Here is a 19,662-nt window from a genome sequence, read left to right on the forward strand (position 1 = left end):
GGAGACTTGCAGTCGCATTAGCTCATCTTAAACATAAAAGAACAAAAATTAACCTTGAATAAAAGGAGAAAGCTGAGGCTGGGTGCATGTGATTTGCAAGTGATCTTTGAATTATTTGAAAAACCCTTTTAAGATGAAATAAAAAGTTTCAATGGGAATACTAAACGCCGTCTGAATGTTGTTACTGCAGGTTGTAGAGAAGCTGATCAGAGGTCTGGCCATGGAGGAAAGCAAGAATTTGTTTTCTCTGTTTGAGCACAACAGCTCCACAGACCGAGCTCTGGAGAGCAGAGTGATTGTGGCAGATGTTCTGGCCAAGTTCGAGAGGTATCCGAGTCTTTGTGAACAAACACTGCCGTCCATTTAACCGTGTCTTTGTTGTACACTTTGCAGTAACGCATGGCATGTTTTCCTTTATTTTTCAGACTGGCAGGCAGTGAAGAAGAGGAGGAGGAAGGAGAATGGAAACTCTACTTTAAACTGTACTGTTTCTTGGATGTAGAGAGCATGCCCAAAGAGGGAGTGGAGTTTGCTTTCATGTTTGAACAGGTGAGATTTATTCTAATTATTATGTTTAGCTCAAAGTGATCACCTAAATGCTGACACAAGAAGAAGCAGGTGAGACCAAAAAAGGTGAGCTTTAAAAAATATTGCTGAAGAAGAACAGAAGGTAGATCAGGCATGAGTAAAAAACTCTAAAGGATGTCCGAAAGAAAACAAGGAAATCTTATTTGTATAGCACTTTTAAAACCAAAATGCTTTAGAATAAAATTAATGAAATTTTCATAAAGTTTAATCCTACACACATTCACAATATTTCTACATAATAACAAAACAGCAGCCTGTCTTCCAGAGTTCCAGAGATTAGCAGCTTCTAGAAGCTTCTCAAAACTTATTAAGAAATAAACCTTAATAATCTTGAGTCAGTGTGGGTGTCTCGGGTTGGTGTCAAGGTTGACCCAAATCCACAAGAAGAAGTTCAGCAAGTGACGGACAACAATGTCTATAAATCGAAGCAGGAGGAAACATAAAGAGGCAAATGAGAACAAACAGAGAACAAAAAGCACAACAGGGCAGAAAAATAAGGCAACCTGAGGCTTCAAATATACTGGTGATGACTACAGTTAACTAAAAGTGATCTAACAACTCAAACTAACTAAACAAAAATAAAAACTAGACTTTAAAAAAACCAAAACAATCTGAAACAGTTTTGTATCCATCCATCCGCTTCTGTTTATCCTTTTCAGGGTCGCGGGGGGCACTGGAGCCTATCCCAGCGTCTTAGGGCGAGAGGCAGGGTACACACTGGACAGGTCACCAGTCTGTCGCGGGGCTAACACATAGAGACAGACAACCAATCAGACTCACATTCACTCCTATGTGTAATTTAGTGTTTCCAATTAACCTAACCCCACTAACTGCATGTCTTTGGACTGTGGGAGGAAGCTGGAGTACCCGGAGAGAACCCACGTAAACACGGGAAACATGCAGACTCCACACAGAAAGACCCCAGCCTGATGGTAGAATTGAACTCAGGAATTCTTGCTGTGACGCAACAGTGCTAACCACCGTGTCACTGTAAAATAAAAATATAGATGAAATATCGCTAATTTTAGTATTTGTTAGCTTAGCAAAATTGTTATTACAGGTTGCCTGATGTATCTGTTTATTCAGACTCTGGATATCAACAAGACTCTAAATCAACTGCTATGAAAAAGTTCTGTGTTTTTATTGTAATATATTTACTGATTTTCCTAAATCTTGCCTTTGACATAGGTCCACCATACAATGATAATTAAAAAGACCAAAACTTACACTGAAACTAATAAACCTAACCATTCTCAAACAATAAAAACTAAACCGAAACAAGAAAATCCACTCAGCAAACTAACTGAAAGTACACTGTACTTAAAACAAAAAGTCAAAATGAAATAAGAATAAAAACTAATTAGAAAAAAGTAAACTGCAATAACTCTTCTGGGGATTAATCTGGTCACAGCAACACAGCTGGAGAAAATAAGGAACAGGTGAAACAAATGAATGATACCAAAACATGGGAAGTAAAACTTCAAACATCAAACACAGGAGTGAACTAAATACCAGAGTAAAACAGGAAGTGAGTAACAAGCAAGGCACAGAGACGGCCACTTAACATGGGAACACAGGTGAGGCAGGAATAAACTGAAAGCATGAAATGATATGAATCACCAAAAACAGAAACCAGATATTGAGCAAGAACACAAATAAGAAAACTTAAACAGAAGAAAGAAAAACTGGACTCATGATATAACAAATCTAAGTTAAAGCAACAACTCTACAGTAGGCAAACATTACTCATAACCCAAACCATGATATAACTAAAGATTCAGATGAAACAAAAAACATAAAGTGTACTTGATCCAAAAAGAAACTAAGAAAACTCAAAATCCTGCGTCAGGGACCCAGTCATGTATGTAGGTTCAAGACCATTTAGGCCTTTAAACACAAACAGTGCCACTTTATACTGGATGTTTCTGTAAATTTTGGAATAACTAATAGATGATAGATAATTGACTAACGCCAGTGTACAGTGAAGAAAAAGATAATAACATCATCCTCCTAAGATAACGAGATAGTTCTGAGCTGGAAGAAACTGCTCTTGACCCCAACATTTCTTTGTTAAATTTTAAATTAATGTCCCAAGATTATCCCAATGTTTTTAACATGAATGAAAGGAATTAAAAAGCCCTTAAAATGTCTTATTTAACCTCTTAATTCGTAATCGTGCCAAATTATATGACCTCTGTTGTGGTTTAGCTGTAAGAAACTGTGTGACATCAAGTAGTTTTTATATCTAAAAGCTCCTTGAATGAAGAACAAAGCCTTAATAATCTCAAAGGAGTAAAAACCAGAAACCAAAACTAATTAATGTTGACACCTGACAACAATCAAAATCTAAGTCTGGGTTAAACAAACTGGGGAACGATACATAGATAAATCAACGAGGACCTAAAGATTGTAAGTAAAACGAGGCTTTCCTACATGAACGATGTAGTGGTGGCTGTTGACTCGCTGGTTCTCTGGCATGAATGTATGACTAGGTGTATTCATTTTTAGTAAGATTACAAAAGCAGTATTTGAACGCAATTCCAATTGAGCCTGATATTTTCTCTTCCTGCTGAAGATGTGATCCAGTCAGGAAATATAAGTGTCAGAAATGCAGACTGTCTTGCTCTCTCTCCCAGGCGCACGAATCTTTGATAAGTGGTCACTTCCCGGCCTCGGAGGAAACGCTGCAGCACCTGGCCGCTTTACGTCTTCAGTATCTCCACGGTGATGGGGCAGGTCGAGCCGGGTGGAGCCTGGGGAGCGTCTACCCAATTGGACGTCTGCGCAACCGCATTTTGCACTCCACCAAACCGGGTGTGGGGGTGACAGGTGGAGCTGGAGGGGCTGGAGGTGTTGGAGCTGTAGATGGAAAAGGCGTGGCAGTAGGACAAGGTGGTGTCGGGCCCTGCGTAGAGAAACGAAAGACTCCGAGCTTCCTGGATGGCACCCTTAGGAGAAGTTTCAAGACTGGTTCACTGAAGAAGCAGAAGGTCAGTGATGGAGGAAAAAGAAGTTTTTCATTAAAGTTAAAGAAAATATAGCTACTTCATTTTAAAATTCTACTTTGCAAAAGTGATTTGTACAATTCTGCATCTTAAGTTCACTGAAATCCGTCTCCTGCTATACTAAATAATAAATGAATAAATAAATAAATATACACATGATAGTTCGGAGGATTCGCTGATTGTTTCAGATGGAGGATGAGCAAATGCTTGAGATGTGGGTGAAGGAGGAGACGTCTGCCACACGGACCAGCGTGCTCGAGAAGTGGACTCGTCTGCAGGGCATGCCGCAGCATCAGGCCATGCTGAAATACATGAGCATCATTAAGGAGTGGCCAGGATATGGCTCCACTCTATTTGATGTGGAGGTGAGGAAAAACGCTCAGAAGATCAATTTTGGAGCTTTGTACAAATAAATTTGATCTGCTTCTTTTCCCTTCTCTCCTCTCTTGCTAGTGTAAAGAGGGAGGTTTCCCTCATGATCTGTGGCTGGGTGTGAGCGCTGACAACGTGTCTGTGTATAAACGAGGAGAACCCAAACCGCTCGAGACCTTCCAGTACGAACACATCACCTTCTTTGGAGCGTCACAGCCCTGCACCTACAAGATCATCGTGGATGAGAGGGAGATGTACTTTGAGACTCCACTGGTGAGAGCTCATCATTCGTTGTCTAATCATCCCCCCCCCTCAGCGTATTTTCTCAGCGTAGGATTTGATACCTTTTATCTAGGATGTACTAATCTCCTTTTTCACATTTTAGGTCGGCGAGATCACCAAGATTATGCGGGCCTACATCAACATGATGGTGAAGAAACGCTGCAGCATCATGTCTGTGTCCAGTGTTGCCAGTGCCTGGGTCAGGTGATCTCTCCCAGCCAGTCAAAGCTCTTCGTTCATCCATCTAGTGACACCAGACGCCTTGGCTCCTTGCATTGGTTGGTTGTGTTTTATAAAGGGCAGTCGCACCAACCAGCTCAACCTCCCACGTTGAATCATGAGCAGGGAATGAGCATCAATTACAAAAATGGGGAAAAAGTGGACACAGAAGCCAAATGCACACTCAACTGGCCTGGAGATCTATTAATAACGTAACATGAAATAGCATGAAAAAAAAAAACTGTTTTGGGGGGCTGTCCCATCAAATACATAACCCTCAGCAGTAGTCCTGCATGTAGATGTTCAAGCACACACCAAACTCTCCGTTTTTGGACAAATTCAGAAACAACAAGCACAAAGCAGCCACCCAGTCCCAGTCAGCCCCAGGTGGCTCCTCCAACCTCCATTGCACTGCCAGACAGAAGAAAGCCACACTTTCTCAGTTTTGTTAGTTTCTATCTCACTTCTCCTCTAATTTCCGAGTCTCTCTCTTTCTCTTTATATATCCTCACTCTTTGTTTGCGGTCGCTGTTAAGTTAAAATGCTAAATTCTTGTTCTTGCTTGCTTTCTCTGTCTGTTATCGATAATATCAGCTCTGTCACGTCTGAGGAAAAGGACTCGGTGATTCGTCACCAAACAACATAGTGTTCACCTGCTCACTCGTCAGCGCCACTGTGTGGCCACAAGAAGAAAACTCAGCCAAAGGAAGCGGCTTTAAGTATTAAAAAAAAAAAATCCTATAAATATTCCAGAGAAGAAAGATTTACTTTGGATGCTCTCCAAAGTATGTGCATGGCTACGAGCCTCACTTGGCTCTGCAAGAACAATATCCAGAACAATGGCCAGAAAACCCCCCAGCAAACTTTCCCCTATTTATGTCTACATGTCACACAAGCTGGATAAATGTGTATATTCGCCTACGTGCACACATAAACTGAACAAACATGTATCATTTTGTATCGTATATCACACATTATAATAAGAATTATTGTTACATTTTTGGTGGCCGCTGCACTGTACAGTATATAAATGCCATACTAAATGCAATGTGACACCTGCCATGTAAGATACATGCAAGTGATTGGTGTTAATAATGACCACTGTATGTCTGAATATGATGCCAATACTGTACACTGGCTGTGCCATTAATGTGACTCACAGAGAAGTAAGAGTAAGATAAAAAAAAAGAAAAAAGGAAACAGACTATAGTGAGTCTGGCTGCTATCGTGGTCATATTTCTAACAGCATTTTGATGAATTTATCATTGTTGTTATTTGTTGGACTCACTCTGAAGAATTAATTGGAGCCATGAAATCCTGTCTATCCTCATCTGCTCAAGCTATTCTCATTTTTTTCTTCAGAGATCAGGAGACTTAAGCAAAAATGCACACAACCTTGTTTGTCTGTGTTTTTAGCCTATTTATGAACATGTGATTTTTATTTAAACAATTACTGATAATACTGTTATTATTGTATTCCCCCTATCTTAGCCAACCTAAAGTGCTGTGTCTGCATTGCTGCTGTGTGTGTGAGTGTATTAATGGCGTAAACTGTTGGATACGAGAAGGGAAAAGAGAAGCGATACTACTGAAGTGATACTAGTGATACTACTGTATTCCTTGGAAAAAAAGAGATGAATTTACATGAGTAACTTTTGCGAAGAATGGTGTTGTAATTGTGAGTTAACGGGAAAAGCATGGAATATCATGGGAGGGTTGAGGGGTTGTTTATTTCCTATTGTGCTGTATGTGTTGCAAAGTTTGTTCAGGAAGAATGAAAATATGCTTTTGATTATTCTTTTTTTTCGGCATCAGTGTACAAGAAGCAGATACGACACTGTGAGGACACGGGCTTGGAAAAAGTTTAATTGTGCACTTGGAATGCTGAAATTCATCACTGCTTTGTGTGTGTGTGTGTGTGTGTGTGTGTGCATGCGTGTGTGTGTTCTTTGGACTCGAAGTGAGGTCACCTGATGCTGTGCATTGCAGCTAGATGGCACTCATGTCAAACACCTGCAGAGAGCACTGTAAACAAAGTGTTCCCACAAAGCAGATATCCACTGGGAGTGCTCGCATAGCATGGAAAGTTACCGTCCAGCATGACAACATGCTCCAGTTATTTGTCTTATCTGGTTTAGATGAAGTTTCTAAACTTGTTTCTGTGGCAATAAGATTTTCAGGATTTGCCCCAAAGACAGATCTGGTTTGGCTTTTCACACCAGACACTAAAGTGAAGTTCTTCAGGTGAAATATGTTGTTGTTTTTCTAGTTCATCACATACTCTACAGGGTGGCAGCGATGATTTTAGAAAAACTGAGGCTGTGAATCCAAAACCCCTCCAACCCCTCTGAAGTGTTGCCCAGTAACCAAAAATAAATTTATCCACAGATTTAATGAAAAAAAAACCCTGAATTGCTTCTTTAAATATAACAATTTAAAGTCTAAGAATATTGAAATCAGTCTCTACGACATGTAAAGTTGTAAGTGTACAATGCAGAGATTTGCTAAAATTCTCCAAATTTTAATAACCTCAGTGTCTTTAATCATAGCTACGGCCTGAAAGCATACACACAGCCCACTGGGATCCTGCCTGTAGATTTAGAATAAGCAGAACTCACTCACAGGTTCCACTTTGAACTTTTGGTTAATTTAGTTTAATCTAAAAAAAAAAAAAGGAGTGAAAAACTGAAAAATTGAAGTTCACAAGCCATAAATCCTGAGGACCCTGGAGCTGTGAGATCTGGTTATTCTACATCTGTGGTTCTGTCTGTCACTGATATTACACTGAGTAAGAAGAACTTGCCCTGTAGTTGCTGAAATGTGATCAGCATGTTTCTTAATGGGAATTCTGATTACAAATCTGTCTTCAAGGGCAACTTCATCACAAAGGGTCCTGTTATCAGCCGCAGGCGGCCAAAGTGGGGCCCACTCTTATCTTGTGTTACGCTTATTATCACCTTTACATAGTAAAACATTGTGCTTGTTTAAACAAAAAAGAACAACAACAAAAAAGAGAGAAAGAGAGAGATATGTGTGGTGTTCTTTTTTTATTTGTAACTGGCTTTACAAAATTATGCTTTAATAAATTATTGAAAATGGTCCTATATTTACTGTGATCTTTGTGTACTTATTTTTGAACAGAGTGGAAGTTTTTCAGGGAGCTGTGCATGTGCTGGCACTAGGGCTCCAAACCTCTTTGCCCTTGGATGTTCTGTTCGTTTCATGAAGTTTATCATCTAATTTGTTGAAACAAAATATGGAAGCTTTAGAAGAGCTGAGGAGCTGGGGAGCTAAGCTGCCCAACAACATCTAGCTCATGAAGTCCTCTACAACAATTAGCTGTTATGTGTTAGCATTTGTTATAGAGTCACTTTCCTACTGTGGGAGGCCAACACAGAGCTTGGGAATGAATGGACTAAACGAAACAGCTGTAAAAAGGTATGATCCATCAGGAAAAAAACTAATGTTTTAACTGTGACTTTTTAAAAATATACTTTTTGTGTGTGTCAAAGCAGCTATTTTTGTAAACTCTGTTTATTCAGCGCATAGTTTAAATGACGTATATCGAAATGCACTGCGCTCTGCCAACGCCTTTCCCTCTTTTGTCTGTTTGGGTGCGTAAAGAGAGCGTGCGTCAGGATTTTGCTTTTGGTTCCTTCCCAGCAAGTTCACTTCTCAGGTTTCAGACTTCTGTCGGAGCAGCCGAGGCATTTCCTCCTTTTGCGCTTACACTCTCTTCTAAAATCTTCTGAAACATAAAAAATTGGAGGAGAATCTGAGTCTACGCTCTTGGATGATGGGTTTACGGATATTATTGGCTGTTCTTCTCTTTGGTTTCGGCCTGGCGAGCGTTTTCGCCGATTCGTCCACACCTGAGAACGGTAGGAAAGGAATCGGTGAATGTGGGGGCTGAGGAATTAGTTAAGCTGAAAAGCTTTGTTTTTTGTTTTTGATCAGATGTAGCTGCTTTCTAATTCATTATTATTATTATTATTATTGTTTTTAGTAGTATTGTTGTTTTTATCTTTATAGCTACGCACAGGTTGCTCAAAACCCCGAATGTGAGTCTTTTATCTGTTCAGTAAAGTCACAACAGTTTTAAGGGCTATTATATTCATAAAGCATTGTTTCATAAGCCTTGAACTGAGGAGAAAAGCACCCAAACATCTAGAATTAAAATGTCATTGTTTGCATTTTCTACACTGAAACTATTTATTATAAAATATATTAGATAACCTTACGTACCGGCCACATTTAAGCTTAAAAGGAATAAAAACACAACTTTGTTGGTAGAATTGTGTCTGTGTAAGATTCCTGTCTCTGAAAACTGTTAAAACCTCTCAACAGGAACAAGGAGTCTCTTTTTCAGCCCCTGGGGTGCTTGATTGTTTCAGAGCAGAGACTAAGAGAAACTGTGGCACACAAATATGAGACATTGTTTCTCCATTTTACAGATGCATGGCTTCACTCGCACAAACCCGGCTGTTGTTCTGTGTATGTCTGCTGATAATAACATGACTGGTTCCACAGGCTGTGTAGTTGCTGTACTTAGTCGCCATGGAAAATGTCCCAGGAGGATCACCAGTAGTTACAAAAACCAGAGTGGGCACATGCCAGGCCTTTTTAAATCTGCTCCTCATGGTGCTTTCATTTAAACTCGACAAGTTTTGCAGTCATGTTTGCCTTAACGTTTGAGGCAAAATGTTTCCACCTTGCCCATTATGTCCTTTAACTCGATTGTATTAACTTCTTTGACCTACAGTGTGTGAGTTGAAAAACGGGACAAGCTGTGAGGAATGTCTGAAAAATGTGACGGTAAGTTCGCTGAGAGAGCGTTTTATTTCTGCTTGGCTGATTTCTTTTTTGGGTTAACAGAGTTTCTGTGTGTGTGCATGGTCAGAATAGATGTCTCCTCCTCCAACCCAGACCTGTTTGACTGGTTTGAGAAGTAACTGATCTCATGAATTCTCACCCTGCTCCTTTTTTAGGCTGTGTGTGCCTATCACACACAGCCTAAAAAAGGTAATTTCCTGTAATTAGCCCGCATACTTCCTTTTTTGTTTTTCTGTTTAACTAATAGGGACATTGTGCAAATTTTTTTTTTTTTAAACAGTGCTTGTGGTGCATCACAACAAAGTCATGTGTAACATATCCAGTGAGAACCATCCTCCCACCCCATGCGCTCTGCCCTCTGAATGATGCACGATGGGGACTCTGCTGGAGTAAGAAAACACACACACACAAGCTGATCACATTGATAACATTTAGTTAATTGAATTAAAGTCGTTAAATATGCTGTCCAGTACACTGTCCGACTGAAGCTTATTTGGTGATTTTCTTTCTTTTTTTCTCTGTGTGTTAGAGTGATAATTAATAAACGACATTCTTGTATAAGACAAAAATACTTACATGTCCCTGAAGTTGAGAAATTACTGTGTTGCATCAGTCCAATCATGATAAAAAATTGGAAAATTAAAAATTACTCCAAAGAAGGAGCTCAGGTTAAATGAAAAATACAAGAAAGTCAAGTGCTTTATGGATTAAAATCTAAATGTGATACTATACTAGGAGGTTAAACCTAAAATGAAGGCATGTATTGTGGTATGAGGTAGCAAAGAACTTCTGCGTCTGTCCTTGTGGCAGCTGAGCTGAAACAGATGTTAGATGAGGTGTTAATTAAGTGGTGCAGAGAGGATCTATAGCCACCGTCATTTGGCTGACCTCAGCATCAAAATGCAACAGCAACAATTAATTCCCTTTGCGCATAACATGGACTCATTCCCACAGCTAGCACTTCAGTGTTCCAGATACAATAAAATGTCTGGGATTGTGCAATCCCTTCACATAACACATCTTACTAAAGTCCTGAAGCCAGGTACAGTCACACTGTGTGCACAGTGTTTTGCTGCTACTCCAACACTCACTGTGTTCCCTCTGCTCTTAATCAGCTCACTGAACTAATCCATGTTATTGGGCAGCCACATACATTCCCCATGATGCTGGCTGTATCAGCTTTGTCTCCATCATTTTCCTCATAGGTCCCCCAGGTTTACAGGCCTCGTTCCAAGCAGTAGAGCCCCTTTCTGCGACTTGCTGAGATTGTAGTGATACGAAAAACCACTAGTAGGCTTGTTAGGCTATTTCACCTCCACATAAACTACAAGGAGCAAGAAAAATCCACTTTAGTAGGTTATGAAATAATTTCAAAATAAATAAATTGGAACAGGAGCTACTGCAACAGGCTCCCAATCAGCACCGTGCCAAGGATAAATAAAAACTAAATAGTTATATTTAAAGGCTCTTACTCTTAAAAAAATTATTTCCTAAAAAAATAAATACTTACAAATAGAGATTAAAAGATCCTGCATCTTCATAATTCTTATTTTTTCACGAATGAAGATTGGAACAGTTTATCCTGATTTGCTGTTGATGAAAGTTTCACTAAACCACTAAAGTGGAAAAACAAAAAAACCCTCCATGTTTGTAGATTTTGCGTCTGGGGTTGTTTGTTTTGAATAAGTGCTTCAGCATGTAGATACGTTTTAGACAATAGCGGGATGGGGGAAAGCCCTATCCTGTTTCACCGTGACAGCCTCTCCCTGTACAAAGCGTGCTATCCAATAGTTTGGTAGTAAAATAGGAACCCATTCATGTTAACATTCATTTTGTCCACATGCTTTTGTACTATTACATCTTTAAAATCTTGATGCAGAACTTTTTACAGAAGCACATTTGCATATTAAACATTAAAATTGTCTTTGATCCTTGTTATTTTTTTTATCAGCGAGTCAAAAAAAAAACATTAAAGTTTTATTCAGTACATCTGTAGAATGATTTGGTTTGAGAAGAGGAAATTAAACGCAACCTAATGAAGGAGGAAGAACAAGAATTTTCTATCTGGAAGATAAATCTGCGATTTGTGATTTCTGAATGACGTTGTCACTCTGGTTCTGTCTGCAGTGAACTTCCAGATCTTGATAATCACATTGTCAGTGGTTGGTGCCATTCTTATCATTGCCTTTTTGGTCTGTCTGTTCTGCTGCTGCAAGTGTGAGAACATCGGGTAAGTGTAATGTGAGCTCTGGTTGACAAAACCCTCTCATTCCAGCCAGTGTGATGCTGGTAGAATACATTGTAGCAATTATATTATTAGTTGTGTGCAACAGGTTAAGATATGTACTGACTACCCATCAAGTCCTTCAATTAAATGATTATGTTACACGTAAGCAATCCTGAAAATGGGAGTGTTTCCGCTTATGCGTGAGCGTGAAGTAGCACAAAGGCAGTCTGCAGGCAGTCAGGTACTGCCCGTCTACCTGCAGAGAGTGTTTATTGTGGATTGGGGCTGTGTCAAGAACATGTGACACATCCAGTCTGTGGGCTACTCTTGCTTCTGCTGTTGTTGGTTCATGAGCCAGCCACAGAGGAAAGGGAAATTATAACTACAAAGAGCTGAAGTGAAACAGTTTAAAAACGGTGAAATGTGTCTACTGTGGAGCCTGTCTGTGCTTTTCATGGCGTATTTTTATTCTTTGACTTACTCTTTTCTCATTCTTCTGCTGTTCTTGCTGGACTCTGTTGTCACTCTTTAACTCGACCCCCTTGTCAAGCAATTGGCAGTTGACTGATTCATAGGTCATCCACATCTGGCACCATTTTTGACTTTCAGATGCTGTTTTATTAAGTTAAGGCTGAACTAAAGTTGATTCAGTTCAGAAAAGTGTGGTAATTTAAAAAAAAAAGAAAAAAAAAGAAGTTTTCTACGTTTGCAGGGTTCAACCCCATCTTAAACTCACAACACTTGCCCACATTTATTCACACTAGGAATGCCACTAAATTGCTTTTCTTTAAACATACCTTGCGATGATTGCTTTCTTATGAGTTTGTTAGTAATAATCAGCAATCTTTTCCTTCTACTACATAAATCTAACACTGGTCTTGTTTTTTCAGATCTAGCAGGTCTGAGGCCAAGATGCAGCGGCAGGCCAATAAGCTGAGAACCAAGCAGGACGAAAGGTGGCAATATCATGTTTTGTTTTGTAATACTGTTTCACCCCCTATGACTGGTTGGTCTCTGTATTTGATACATCCATAGCTATAACTTAACAAAACGTGGCTTTAAAGAGTTGGTGGACTCTAAATTGCTGCCTAAATCTCTAGTTTATATAATTAAAATTCAAAAATCATGAGAAAAAACAAAACTACAGTTCAGCACCATGTCTTTATGACAAAGTTTCTTCCTATAGAACAGCATCTCTCTCAGCTAACATTAAATATTTGCTATAAACACATACAAATTGGAGTTATTTCTCTATACTTTACATGTATTTCCTCTAAACAACAATTATACATTTTGGGCTTTTATTGGTTCTGTAATAGTTGCACTAGGTGCGACACACCGGCTACCTTTTGCATTGATAGCTATGATTAGCATCGCTTTCTTTCAACACACACGAGGGGGAAAAATGCAGACGTCATACTGTTATCAGCCCAAACTGGTTTGTTTCCACGAGTCTGACATTCTGAAAAATCATTAGTCGTCGCCCTGTGACTTATGGAAGAATGTTTTGTCTTTACAGGAGGGCGGAGATGAAGCAGAGACACCAGGAAATCAGGCAGAAATATGGTGAGCTTTTCTCTTTGTTAGTCTGTGTGTGTCAGCAATCGGCTACCTATACAGCATCTAAATTATGACTTACTCTACAAAACAAAATGTGGCTCTTTTTACACCTGTAATGTCATTTAGTAGATATGAGAGCGCGTGATTAAGAAAGTTGATTCTGTATTGTGCTACCAGTATGAGGCACTTTGCCCAGTTTAGCATAACTGCTGGGGAGGGGAAAAAAGAGCTTGTCTGACTGTGTCCATAAGGTCCAGAGAGTTCAGAGCTATACTATTTAAATGTCTCTTTTCTACTAATGAAATTCAGATGTTTATGGATATGGAACTGGCTACTGCAAGAAATTCAGAGAAAGCATCAGATTATGTCCTCCAGGTTTTCTTTGAGTGGAAATCACCCCAGTGGGCAACACATAACACTATGTTAACTTTGCAGGCCTGCTATAATATGAATGATTTTCAAAAGACACCAATGAGTAATTACTTCTGCACTGGCACTCGCATAGTATCAGGGTTAATTGAGCAGAAAAGATAGACACAGTCGCAAGACTTGTTCCAGTTCATCCTGCAAGAGCACCTCCTGGAGTCTGATCCATGGAGGCCCAACCTACAACCTAAATGTTCCTGCTAAGGTCCTTGTAATGTTATGGCTGATGGGTGTATACCATAAAGCTAAATATAAAAGTTTAAGAGAGGCTGGTAAGTTTTTATTTAGCTATGATACAATACAGTGCGAGGCTAGCCATTTACTCCTGTCCGTGCTAAGCTACATTCACCGTAATCTGGCACTGACTTCATAGTTACCATTTTGCGCGAATATATCAAACAATTTATTTAAATCAGGGCAACTCTTACTGATTGTTTAATGTTTTCCAGGTCTAAGTGGACAAAACCCATACTCCAGATTTTCTTGAAATGGATTTGTCAACTGAGATTATTAACTGCGGACAGAGGACATCCATGAGCTGTCTTGAAGTGACATGATTGGAGAATTGTTGTAATTGATATAAAAAATCAAATGTAAGAAAAGTAGTTTAAATACATCAGGGTCATTTGGTCAATGAAGCATTCAAAGAATCCTACATTTACTGAAATGACCCAAGAGGCTGTAACCAAATGCTAGAAGAGATATGTAGTGTTGGTATTTTTCCAAACACTTGTCATTTATCCTGTGACTCAAGATACTAATCTGCTAATCTACTATTTATTTGGGTATTTAGTCTAATGGTACTGAATGGAAGGAGTCCAGTCTGGCTGCTGGAATATTCTTTCCTTTAGCTTCTGTTGTAATTGTACATTTTCACATTGTTTTTGCTGCTGAGATTTTACTTTTATCTTGTTTTAAATGTTTTTTCCCCATTCTGAAATCTAATTACTGTGTTACTGCTGCTGTTTCCTACTGTTGACAACGAATTTTAAACCAATCACATTTGCAGAATATATTCTGAATATATGAGGTCAAAAGGAACATAATGAAAGAACTTATAAATAAAAGATTTCAGACTGATCCCTAATTCTGATAGTAACACTGTTTGTTTATTTCCCATTGAGCTTTCATGTTAACCTACCTTTATAAAATACTGTATGTTTTGTACAGTTTATCAATAAATCAAACATTTGATTAAAAGATGTGTTATTCCTTAAAAGAAAAAAAAAATCAATGATCTTCAGTTGTAGTCAGAAGATTACGTATGCTCACCACGAGTTACGACTTTGTACCACGTATACATATGGTATACATAGACCCACACTATTTGTTTAAATCTGCCTTGGTAAGTTGCACGTCAATCAGACACTTTTATCCATCAACAAGCTTCTGGCATATTTCTGGATAGATTTTTTTAACACTCATGGCAGAATTCCTTTAACTTGGTTTCAAGACACTCTTAAGCATTGTTGCCCGATTTTCAGTATGATCGAGGTTGAAGCTCTAGGAAGGCCATGGAGTGGGGGGTGGGGGGTGGGGGGGGGTCATTGCCCTGTTGGAGCACGAAGGAGGAGGTCTACCTCGAAACAAACAGAAACAAATGCTAAAATAAAACCATATTTCAAAACATGAAAAACTATGAACTTATCGACTACTTAAATCAAGTGAAATAAAATGTAAAATAAAAAACAACGAAGAGGCACAGAGGACCTGATGTACTGGCAAAGTCTGAATCTTTAATTAGGCTGACCAGGTATTCCACTTTTTAATGGTATCTGCAAAGCACTTGTATCCCTTGCCCCATTGTTTTATGTATTTTATACCAAATCTGTTTGTCTGCAAACTCCACCAACATGCAGTCAAACTTGATGGTGATATACCAACAAGCTAAAACCACCAATTTTTTTTTAGCATTTATGTTATGAATACTGTGCAAAAGTCTCTAGCCACTCCTGCTTTCTTTATATTTTTCTTCCAAGGAAAATGGGTTCACTGTTAGTCTGTTGCTAGGCAATATGATGACCTCATGACATCTGATATAGATAAGAACTTTTGGGGCCCTGAGTCGTGCCTGTGTGTTATCAAACTCCTGATTGAGTAGAAGTTCACAGACGAACACACACACACAGATTTGTTGCAGGCATGTGCAGTTAAGGTCATTGAGTACATTCTTCTTCACTAGTACGGTTACTTCAACGCCAATGCCTTCTCCTTTGTAGATGAGAGACGCATGGTTTTCATTGACAAGCAGCAGACGCATCTAGTAAACGTAGAGCGGGCGCAAAAAATGACGTACCGGCAGAGCGCAGCAGAGGGCCAGCAGAAAAATTCGCTCCAGCCAGCGGTCAGTGCAGCGCATGTCGCTCTTTGTGTCAAGGGGCCTTGAGAGGGTCACATCACCACAATGCCTAGAAAAAGGAAAGGCTCTTGCCGCAGCAGTAAGGATGCCATGCGGAAGAAGAAAATCAGGGCCACTGAATCTCAGCATCAAAGAGAATCTAGACTGGAAAACGCCAGATTAGCAGAAGCTGCACGAAGACAGCGAGAAACCAGCGAAGAGAGACAGCGTCGTTTAGAAAACGCCAGAGTATCCCAAGCTTCGCGGAGACGGCGCGAGAGCAGCGAAAAAAGACGACTTCGCCTGGAAAATGCCAGACTGGCCCAGGCTTCGCGGAGACAGCGCGAAACCAGCGAAGAAAGGCAGCGTCGATTGTACCATGCCCGGTCGGCTCAAGCTTCGCGCAGACAGCGGGAAACCGGTTTGGAAAGGCTGCAACGTCTGCAAAATGACCGCCTGGCTAAGGCTTCCAGAAGACGGCGTGAAACCAGCTTGGAGAGGGAGCATCGCCTGGAAAATAAGCGGCTGGGGCAAGCTTCACGGAGATTGCACGAAACCAGCGAAGAGAGACAGCATCGCTTAGAAAATGACAGATTGGCTCATGCATCACGAAGACAGCGAGAAACCAGCGAGGAAAGACGGCTTCGGCTGCAAAATGCCAGGCTGGCTCAAGCTTCACGGAGGCAGCGAGAAACCAGCGAGGAAAGGCAGCGTCGATTGTACCATGCCCGGTCTGCTCAAGCTTTGCGCAGACTGAGAGAAACCAGTTCGGAGAGGGAGCATCGCCTACAAAATAATCGACTGGCTCAGGCTTCACGGAGACTGCGCGAAACCAGTGAGGAAAAGGTGCATCGCTTGGACCATGACCGGTCCGCACAAGCTTTGCGCAGACTGCGAGAAACCAGCGTGGACAGAGAAAGGCCGTCAGAAAACGACAGACCATGGCGCCGTGAACATTATAGACTGCAAGTGCTCAATGCTTCCCGAAAGACAAATGGACTCGGCTTTCCAGCACCTGTGTGGAATTTTCACGAGTCTGCTTTTGAGGAGGGACAGGTGCATTCTGAATTACCATCACTGTACACAGTGAACATCCAGAGTTTTGTCTGCGTCTGATGACAGTGGTGACAGTGTTTATATGTATGCTTCTCCGTCTCCCCAGAAGCCTCTTGATTCTGTGTATCACACTTACTCACCGTTGTATCTTATATGAAGGAGTGGGATTTATTTATTTAGAAGGCTGAAAGACATTTTAGCTGCACCTCCCATTCACATTGGTCTTGGAGAAACTGGATTTGAATACCTTGCTGCCTATGAAATGAGCTACAAAGAAAACAAAAATTGTGAAACTGCATTTTTTGATTTCATGTTAAGTGTCTGTCTGGATTTTTCTCCTGGTGGTGTCATGGTTCTGTTTGTTTGTTAGCAATCTTGACTCCACAGTTTTCAAGGTATCATTTTCATATTTTGTGTGATGGTATGCCAGTAACAGCCGGAGCTGATTTAATTTACAAAAAAATCAGGTCAAGGTCATGCCAAAATCAATAAAATCTTTATATTGCTCTTTATATTACCTTATTTTTTTTAACAGGTTGTCTTTACAAAAATATGCAAGCCTAGGTTAGCTAAGCATTTGACCTTGACCTTCATTGTCAGCACCCAAAGGTAAAGTTGACCCAGAAAAGTTTTTCAAAAAAACAATATCGAGTAATATATCATATAAAAGGCCATTGAGAGCTGTACAACCTACCACCCCACCCCGGCCCTCCCCCAAATACCATACCCTACAGTGTTACAGTGACAGCATAAAGATTTGCAAAATCATGCACTGAAAATGAAAATATTTTTAAATCTCAAGGTTTTTTAGCTTATAGAAGCCAGAAATTTTAGTCAGTTGTGTTGCAATCATATAGGTAAAGATAATAAAACAGACTATTTTAGTATTCAATGCTTCAAGGGCATAGGTCAAAGGTCAGACATTAGGATGTCTTTATAAAAGCAGGCTGAGGTTGCTGCACTGTAATAAAAGCAGGCTGATGTCAGCATGTTATAATAAAAACATCATAAAACATCTATTTTTTTAGTATAGTAAAAAAAAGTATAGTCCTTGCCCTTCAGGGTGAGTTGCACTCTCCGAATGCTCTTGTTTTTTCAATTCGACATCACAATGACACCATAAAGTCACAAAGTCACAGACTGCACGAATTTAACTTAAACTTAACTTTGACTTAAAATCTCTTTTTCTGCTTATAGAAGCCAAAGATTTCAGTTAATTCTGCTCCAGTCATATGGGTAAAAATAATCAAATACACCACTGTAATGTGGTATTTATGTTTGGTATATATTTTAGAATATTTTCAAGGCCATAGGTTAAAGTTCAGGGTCACACAAATTAGGAAAAAGCTTTAGTTTCCATTGGATCATCTCCTTAAAGTGATATATTAGTCATTGGGGGATATAAGCACTTTCTTTGTTTAAGCTCTTTAAAACATTATTTTTTCAGTACAACATTATATAACTTCAAAACGCAAAAACACAAAAAGATTAATATACTACACTAGATTTATTACACTAGATTTTGTGAGTGCTCTTGTATGTTTTAGGGGATTTTTTGGTACTCCTTTCCCTCTTGAAAAAGATCTCCATCGCAGTGAGACTACCTGTAACTAAAGGACTTATTAGTAACACATATATACCAAGTAAGTGGGTTAAAGTAAGGCCATGATTTTGCTGTTAAAAGGGACAATTACACTGTAGCATGGGCATGCACTAGTTGACTCAATGTCCCACATATTAGTCAGCACAGCTCATAAAGAAATGTGAACTATGGATGCATCAGTACTGATGCCAAACAAGATAAGCAGAGAAAATCAGATGAAATGAGAGTTAAAGGTTAGACCATAAAATAAACTTCAGTTTCTATTTATCTGTGTTGTATTTACTTTGCCAGGAAGCTGGGAACCAATGCCAAACCAGTGAGGGACTTGCATAGTTTTTATGTTTTTAATGTTAAACATATAAAAATTTGCTATACCAACGTTACCAGTACTTCCCACATTGCCCAACACGTTGCCCCTTTCTTTATGTAGTTTGCTACAATCTGACTACCCTAATTGTAATAGAATTGTCGTCAGAAGTTTATGTCTACTCATCCTGGGGAGTAATAGCATGGCGATCTGTACGTTTTTCATGGTGGAGTGATTGTACAGCATACATCTTTAATAACTTCAAAAAAACAAGTTTGAATTTATTTTAGATTTTATCGAATCCACGCAGTGTCAAAAGTACACATACAGGCTCAAGTGTATACACTATATTGCTAATAGTCTTCACTTGCTGCCTTCACACATATGAACACAAGTTACATTCTTAATCCATAGGGTTTAATATGATGTCTGCTCACCTTTTGGAAAGAAGAAACTACCAGTTGCATTCAAACATGATCACTAACAAAAAGTAAACAGGCCTTCACCTTGTTAAACTGATAGATATTGTAGAACATTGAATAGCACTTATTAAGGGAATTAAGTGATTTGATGTCTATATTTGAGTCTGTATTTCTGCTTTTGACCCTGTGTGGATTGAAGAAAATCCCAAATAAATTCTAAGCTGTGCATCAGATTGATGCATACTGTAAATTAATCATTCCTGACTGGAAAAAGAACAGTTCAAAGAAATTATTAAAAGCCCCAAATTATCATGACTTTCATGCCCATAATGAGTGTATAAGAACTTCTGACCACTACTGTATTTCTGAACTTCTTAAAACATATAATTAAATTAAAAGAGTCAAAGTATTATTAAAAATGACA

General features: G+C 39.4%; 2 protein-coding genes across 2 annotated transcripts in view; both read left to right on the plus strand.

Annotated features, from left to right (window-relative positions):
• The window catches only part of myo10l1 (myosin X, like 1), a 42,517-nt gene extending 36,863 nt beyond the window's left edge, over window positions 1-5,654 (plus strand). Inside the window, exons 38-43 of the mRNA XM_005723730.1 lie at window positions 191-327; window positions 426-549; window positions 3,225-3,578; window positions 3,782-3,958; window positions 4,047-4,238; window positions 4,351-5,654. Coding sequence (XP_005723787.1) covers window positions 191-327; window positions 426-549; window positions 3,225-3,578; window positions 3,782-3,958; window positions 4,047-4,238; window positions 4,351-4,455 — 1,089 coding nt within the window. The 3' untranslated portion in view covers window positions 4,456-5,654. The remainder of the gene's footprint in view (window positions 1-190; window positions 328-425; window positions 550-3,224; window positions 3,579-3,781; window positions 3,959-4,046; window positions 4,239-4,350) is intronic.
• A 2,392-nt stretch (window positions 5,655-8,046) lies between these two features.
• Window positions 8,047-14,432, plus strand: pttg1ipa (PTTG1 interacting protein a). Its single transcript, XM_005723731.1, has 7 exons — window positions 8,047-8,347; window positions 9,229-9,281; window positions 9,580-9,688; window positions 11,427-11,529; window positions 12,417-12,482; window positions 13,046-13,092; window positions 13,962-14,432. The coding sequence occupies exons 1-7, from the start codon at window positions 8,260-8,262 to the stop codon at window positions 13,997-13,999; spliced, it is 504 nt and encodes a 167-aa protein (XP_005723788.1). The 5' UTR covers window positions 8,047-8,259; the 3' UTR covers window positions 14,000-14,432.
• The last annotated feature ends 5,230 nt before the right edge of the window (window positions 14,433-19,662 follow it).

Source organism: Pundamilia nyererei, unplaced genomic scaffold (genome assembly GCF_000239375.1).
Source record: "Pundamilia nyererei isolate P.nyererei 1_Seehausen unplaced genomic scaffold, PunNye1.0 scaffold00010, whole genome shotgun sequence".
NCBI lineage: Eukaryota > Metazoa > Chordata > Actinopteri > Cichliformes > Cichlidae > Pundamilia > Pundamilia nyererei.

Bases quoted from the DNA above. Each gene is read 5' to 3' on its own strand.
- pttg1ipa (XM_005723731.1), top strand. From the start codon at position 8,260: ATGATGGGTTTACGGATATTATTGGCTGTTCTTCTCTTTGGTTTCGGC. The intron at 11,530-12,416 runs GTAAGTGTAATG...TTGTTTTTTCAG, and splicing joins TGCAAGTGTGAGAACATCGG to ATCTAGCAGGTCTGAGGCCA. The intron at 12,483-13,045 runs GTGGCAATATCA...TTGTCTTTACAG, and splicing joins AGAACCAAGCAGGACGAAAG to GAGGGCGGAGATGAAGCAGA.